General features: G+C 50.6%; 1 protein-coding gene across 1 annotated transcript in view; it reads right to left on the bottom strand.

Annotated features, from left to right (window-relative positions):
• Nucleotides 1–5,880, bottom strand: part of Dync1h1 (dynein cytoplasmic 1 heavy chain 1) — a 62,625-nt gene that overhangs the window by 7,452 nt on the left and 49,293 nt on the right. Inside the window, exons 53-64 of the mRNA XM_028764406.1 lie at nt 5,475–5,592; nt 4,288–4,503; nt 3,448–3,660; nt 3,211–3,338; nt 2,742–2,895; nt 1,881–2,027; nt 1,642–1,792; nt 1,276–1,529; nt 1,024–1,158; nt 844–938; nt 534–708; nt 249–324 (exon numbers count right to left, since the gene is read on the bottom strand). Of these exons, the coding sequence (XP_028620239.1) occupies nt 249–324; nt 534–708; nt 844–938; nt 1,024–1,158; nt 1,276–1,529; nt 1,642–1,792; nt 1,881–2,027; nt 2,742–2,895; nt 3,211–3,338; nt 3,448–3,660; nt 4,288–4,503; nt 5,475–5,592 (1,862 nt within the window). The remainder of the gene's footprint in view (nt 1–248; nt 325–533; nt 709–843; nt 939–1,023; nt 1,159–1,275; nt 1,530–1,641; nt 1,793–1,880; nt 2,028–2,741; nt 2,896–3,210; nt 3,339–3,447; nt 3,661–4,287; nt 4,504–5,474; nt 5,593–5,880) is intronic.

The raw sequence follows: 5,880 nt of genomic DNA, 5'->3' as shown, positions 1-5,880 counted from the left end.
CTCCTGAGTAGCTGTCAATCTTCCTACCTCAGTCTCCTGAGTAGCTGGGACTCAGAGCACAACACTCCAGACTGGCTTCCTACAAACCTGATGCCCAAGTGCTTCTCTAGGGAGTCAGTGCCTTATTCTTTTTCTTCTTCTTTTTTTGTTTTTCTCAGACGGCCTTTTTCTTTTGAGGAACAATATACCCAACTTTCTACTTAGGCCCAGAGGGAGGACAACAGGGCCCTGGCCTGGCTTTGACTCACTTGTAGGTGTTTCCTCACTCCAGAGGTATGGCACGGTCTGCTCTGGTGAACTGCTATCCAGCCAAATGCCAAACTGCTGTAGAGACAATAGGGAAAGTGTCACCATGGTACAGGAATAATCTGGTGTGTGGTCCTGGGCATGCAGCTTAGGGTCTTGCCCTATTAGATGAACAGAACTCTTAAGGGCAGGTGCCACCCCCAGCTTGGACAAAGGCACACGCAGGCAGATACACAGTAAGCTGCTCACTGACAGGCCTCACTCCAAACACTTGAAAGGACAATTACCTCATCTGCCTGAACCTTGGCAATTAGATCTTTAAAGGCAGGTAGGCAGCTCAGCCTCACGACAGCTTCTGCCTGCTCCACAGTCAGGCCCTGGAGTTTGGGGGTGGAGCCAGCACTCAGCACAATCTCCTTCCCTCTGAGGAAGTGCTGGAACTCTGCATCATATGTGGGCTCCCTGTGAAGGGGGAACAGGTCAGGCAGGTGTCTTTACACAGCAACTAAGACAACAGTTGTGACTCAAAGATGAAGACAGGCAGAATGCATGCTAGAGCGACCTGCAGCCACATCAATTCTGAGCAGCCAGCCTCACCCCATGGTGCCTTTCAGCTTGATCCTCGCCAGCAGCATGGCGAAGGTGATGTGGTCCTGATGCAGCATGCCTCGAGCCACTCGGTTAAAGGCCACCTGGGGAGCGAGGCGGGAATGGTGGTTTTTTGGAGGCCATACCTTTATACCTTTGCCCCAGACAGATGCATGCCTCGCCCTCTACCTGGAAGAGGTCCTTGGTTATGACGGAGAGGCGCTGTGTGTGATCGGTGGCACCCTTCAGGTTGGGGTTCTCATACAGCACGTTGTGATAGATGTCGAGGAAGAACTGCAGCGAGTACTGATACAGGAAGTGAACCTGGAAGGAAGCCATGTGACTATCAGGGTGTGTCTCGGGTCACAGGAAACCACGTGACCACCAGAGTGTGCCTCGGGTCACAGCTGGGAGCCAGAAGTGCTGTGCCAATGTCCTCACCTGCTTCAGGGACTCCATGGTGAAGTAGATGCTGCTGCAGGCAGTGGAGAGCGGCAGGTACTGCTGGGACACTGTCTCCACTTCCTGCATGACAATGTCCGTCTCCTCCACCTTTCTGGTGACCTCGGCGGCTTCTCGCTTCAGATTCTCCAGGGTGGTAATGATGGTGTCGTCATCCAGAATGCGGCCTTTTACCTCGTTCAGGGCTTGGAGCAGAGACTTTTCAAGCTGCCGTAGACGGAGCTGGAACTCCCCTGTGATAAGACAGATTTGTGTCACTGGTGCCACTGGGGAGCAGGTCACCCTCACCCTTCGGAGCTCAGCCTGCTGCCACAACTGCTGGGAAGCTGAGGACCAGAAGCACACCTTGCAGCTTCAGGAGGTCAGAACGCTTCTCATCCACATCCGGCCTTTCCGCTTTAAGCACTTCATTGAGACACTGGCTCTGTAGACTGCTGCGGGTGACTGTGAAGTTCACAAAGGTCACCCGGGAACAGAGGTCCGGTGGGAACTCCACCTGTCAGAACAGAAGACAGACTGGTTAGTTCACTTAGCTCCAAACCTAACAGCATCGTGCTGATCCATGGAAATGTCCCACTGCTTACAGTTGGGTCTCGGGTAGACAGGAAGATGACAAAGGATGGTGACAGGTCTATGTCTTGGTCCCCGAGGGTAATCAGCACTCTCCCTCCTGTTCGCCGAACTTCACGGTTCAGTACTGGATTCAAAACTGGATCGTAGCTCTCCACATCCTATGTATGCACGCACAGAAGGCAGCCATCATTCGCCTACCTGGGCCAGTGTACACCCATCAGCCCCAGGACCTGCCTGTGATTACACCTTTGAGCAAGTTAAAATGGAAGTTTGCATTTTAAAAGACATTGTTGTTAGGTGGGCGTGCGTGTGCCCAAGTGGCAGAGCACTTCAACTGAGAGCCTGGGTTCCACCCCAGCAGCAAATCAAAACCCAGTTCAGAGACACACCAACCACAGGGCTTATCACCACTCTCACTCAACACCTCAGATCCCCCTGCACCTCCCACTCCAGTTTTTTCAAGACAGGATTTTTCTGTGTAGCCTTGACTGGCCTGAAACTCACTCTGTAGACCTGGCCTTGAGCTCAAGAGATCTACCTACCTCTGCCTCCCTACAAGTGTGCAATCCCACTGCCTGCTCATTGGTTTTGAGACAGGCTCTTTTTATGGCTATTCTGGAGCACTCTGTGTAGACCTAACTTCATAGCTCTTTCTGCCTCTACCTCCTAGTGTTGAGATTAAAGGTGTGTGCACCACCATGCCCATCTGGAGACTTGTATTTCTGAAATATAATCTCAAAGCTTATTTTTGTTTTAGAATCCAACCATGTTCAAATACTACTGGTGTTGGTGTGATAGAATTTACATTTACTTCACATTAACCACCGAGAATGATATGCCTAGGAGCGACAAATTCAAACACAGACACAAACCTGGACAAGAAGGGGGTTGCCAAATCTCAGAGCACTCTCCAAGTTCTTCCGGAAGGCGTCATCTAAGAAGCTGGTCCTTGTGATCTTCCGGTCCTTATACTCGTTCATGATGAACTCTGTGGCCTGTCCGGAGGGGTCAATGATCAGCGGGTACCTGAGGGTAAAGGGACATGTGAGCAATCAGGAAAGGCAGCCTCCTGATTGGCTGGGAAGAAACCATCACTCCACACAGGCAATCTCTACACACTGCTAGATTCCTAATCAGATGTGACTTAAATCAAGTTATCTCCAGGAAAAACTGGTAAGCAGACTTCACTAAGATGTCAATATGAACACTGAGCTCTCAGCACTGCCTCCCCACAGCTGCTTTCCCTCCATCCCGTCAAACAGGCTGTGTGACTACAATGAACAGACAAACACCTGTACCAATCTCTAGCTGCACCTCTGTATCTGGCCTAAAAGCACATACCTATTGAATCGCTTTAGCATGATGGCATTTTCTGTGCACAGGTCGTCGGCAGGAAGGGAGCTGGCTTGCCAGCGGAGGCGCTCGTCAGCATTGGAGAGGTACTCTGTCCTTGCAATGTCTGTGCGGAACTGAAAGGGGGAGGCTGGTTATCTCTCCTGTGGCTGTGGGCCACAGAGACTGTCAGAGCGTGCCAGCGCTGCTGTGCCCACAGCTGGCTCATCTCTCTGAGCCTGTTACCTGGATGTTGGCTTGCTGTAAGTGATGAGACCAGGTGGTGAACAAGTTCTGGCGCATCTGCTGGTCAAAGTAACCTGCATAAGCAATGAAGGCCGCTGACAGGAGGCAGTCCCCAGCAATGGTCGACATCTGGTTTTTGAAAGTTTCACTTGTCTTTTCCCAACGCTCCCTTTCAGCAGATAAACTCTTTAGAAGTGCAGTGCTCCGGTTTACCTAAGAGTGGAAAAAAAAAAAAATCAAATGACATGTTTAGGACCACACTGAATACTACAAAGGAACTCATCCATTGGGTCACCGAGATGCCATCAAGTCTGATGACCCGAGTTCCATCCCTGAGACCTACACAGCGGGAGGAGAGAACCAACTTCACAAAAGTGTCCTCTGGTTTCCACACATGTAGCATGGCATGTACACATTTGACCCCTACATTAGTGAGAAAACAAAAGTATCTATGTTGTGTGCAGGGTCTGGGGAGGACTAAAAGCACTCAGACTGTCCAGAGCCCTGGACAGGTGACACTGTGAAACAGACACTAAATGGCTGGCACCTCCTTAGAGCACAGGGGCAGAGGGTTAACTTGAGAGCCTTGAGCGATCTGCATGCTCTGGATTTGCCTGAGGAGAGGACAGCTGGGTGTGGCCAGAGGGGAAGACAGGCTGGCAGTGAGGGGGCTGAGTGCAAGTGAATGAATGTACTCAGTACAACACAGGCACAGACAGACACATTCACTGCCTCAACAAGACCAGTGATGCATGAGTCAATTGACACTGTGTCAATCTTGCCTTCCCCCAGGACGTCACGAGGACTTCCAGGTAACTCTGGGGTGGCAGGAAGACTCACTTTCGCTTCCACAGCTGCCAGGTCTGCCTTGATGGCCTGGGCCTCTGAGATGAGGACAGCATACTCCTCCTTGTAGCGGGCGATGCTGGCTTCCAGATCCCGGATCATCTGCTCGACCTCATTGGCTTTCTGCTGGTTGTCCTTGGCATCATCTTCCAGCTTCTGTAGCTCATTCCTCAGGGGCTCCACTCGCTTTAACATGTCTGCATAATTGAGCTGGGAAGGGCAAAGCATGGGGTGCGATGCTAAGTGACAGGAGCAATGCAGGATGACAGCAATGTGCGACTCGTCATAATGACACCCATTCCTTAGTGCAGCCACGTAAAAATCAGCCAGGATGGTAGTCTGTGCTTGTAACCCTGGCATGCGGGAGGTTATCAAGTAGACTCTCTCACAGACCCAATCGGGGTAGAGGAAAGGCTCAGCAGTTAAGAGCTGAGGTGTTTCCCAGCGCTCATTTCAGGGAGTTCTCAACTTCCTGTACCTCCAGCCTCAGGAAATCTGGGTCCTTTTCTGGACTCTTCATTAGCTGCACCCATGTGTACACACTCAACACAGACACATACAGACGTGGTAAAAAAAAAGAAAACGAACCTTAAAAACAAAAACTACAAGCTAAACCAAAAACCCAAACCGTATGGCTAGCAAGAAGGGGAGCAGGTGACGTGCCTGTCACACAAGCCTGGAGAGCAGAGCTGGGTTCTCAGAACCATGTAAAGGTAGAGCGGACTGTGCGATGCACAGCCGGGTATCACTACCTCCCTCCCTAACTCGAGAATTGGCTTCCTGGACTCTTCTCAGGCCACCGCCCACCTCCACTCTGGGATGCCTTTTCCTTTCTGAGAAGCTGTCTATGTCCAGACTATCTTTTCCTTCTAGCAGCCACAGATATCTCACCTAATCTGTATAATGTTTTTCCTTTAAACTTGTAAGTAAATTGCCCTTCAAGTCAGGTGGCGGCGACACATGACTTTAATCCTAGCACTTGGGAGGGGATAGACAGGGGTGGTACACGGGGAAACTCTGTCTTAAAAAAAAACGGAAAAAAAAAATTTGCCCTTAAACTTTAAAGACAAACAACAAATGAAAAACCAGAAAAATCACCACAGCAGCAACACTGGGCAAATGGAAACAAAGTGACAGACAGTCTGTCCCTCCTCACCTGCAGCACTGCCTTAGGGACCTACCTGTGCAATCGCCCACTTCACCATAGGACCGCAAGCCAGGGAAGCCCGGTTGACGATTTCATAGTTGTAACTGGGGTTGGACATGTAGTTTTTCTTCATCTTCTCTCGTATGGCATCACTGAGAGAGGAAATTAATTCTAAGCATGCACAGAATAAAAAACGCATTTTCACACAAGACAGATGTAAAGGGCTAGCACATACGATGCTGCTGGCTACACCCTGGTTCTCAGGAGATGCTGACAGGGCCGAGGAGGACAGGCAGACTGGCTCTGCCCTCCTCACTACAGCAGTTCCAGCCAGTTTTGGTGCAACAGATAGAAGAGCCGTGCTCCGTTGGGGCAAGCACTCACAGCTCAGAGGGGTGAAACTGATTGCTGGCAGAGGTGATATCAAAAACATGAGGAGA

Source organism: Grammomys surdaster, unplaced genomic scaffold (assembly GCF_004785775.1).
Source record: "Grammomys surdaster isolate TR1022 unplaced genomic scaffold, NIH_TR_1.0 144, whole genome shotgun sequence".
NCBI classification, from domain to species: Eukaryota; Metazoa; Chordata; class Mammalia; order Rodentia; family Muridae; genus Grammomys; species Grammomys surdaster.
This window is presented reverse-complemented; position numbering and strand designations above follow the sequence as displayed.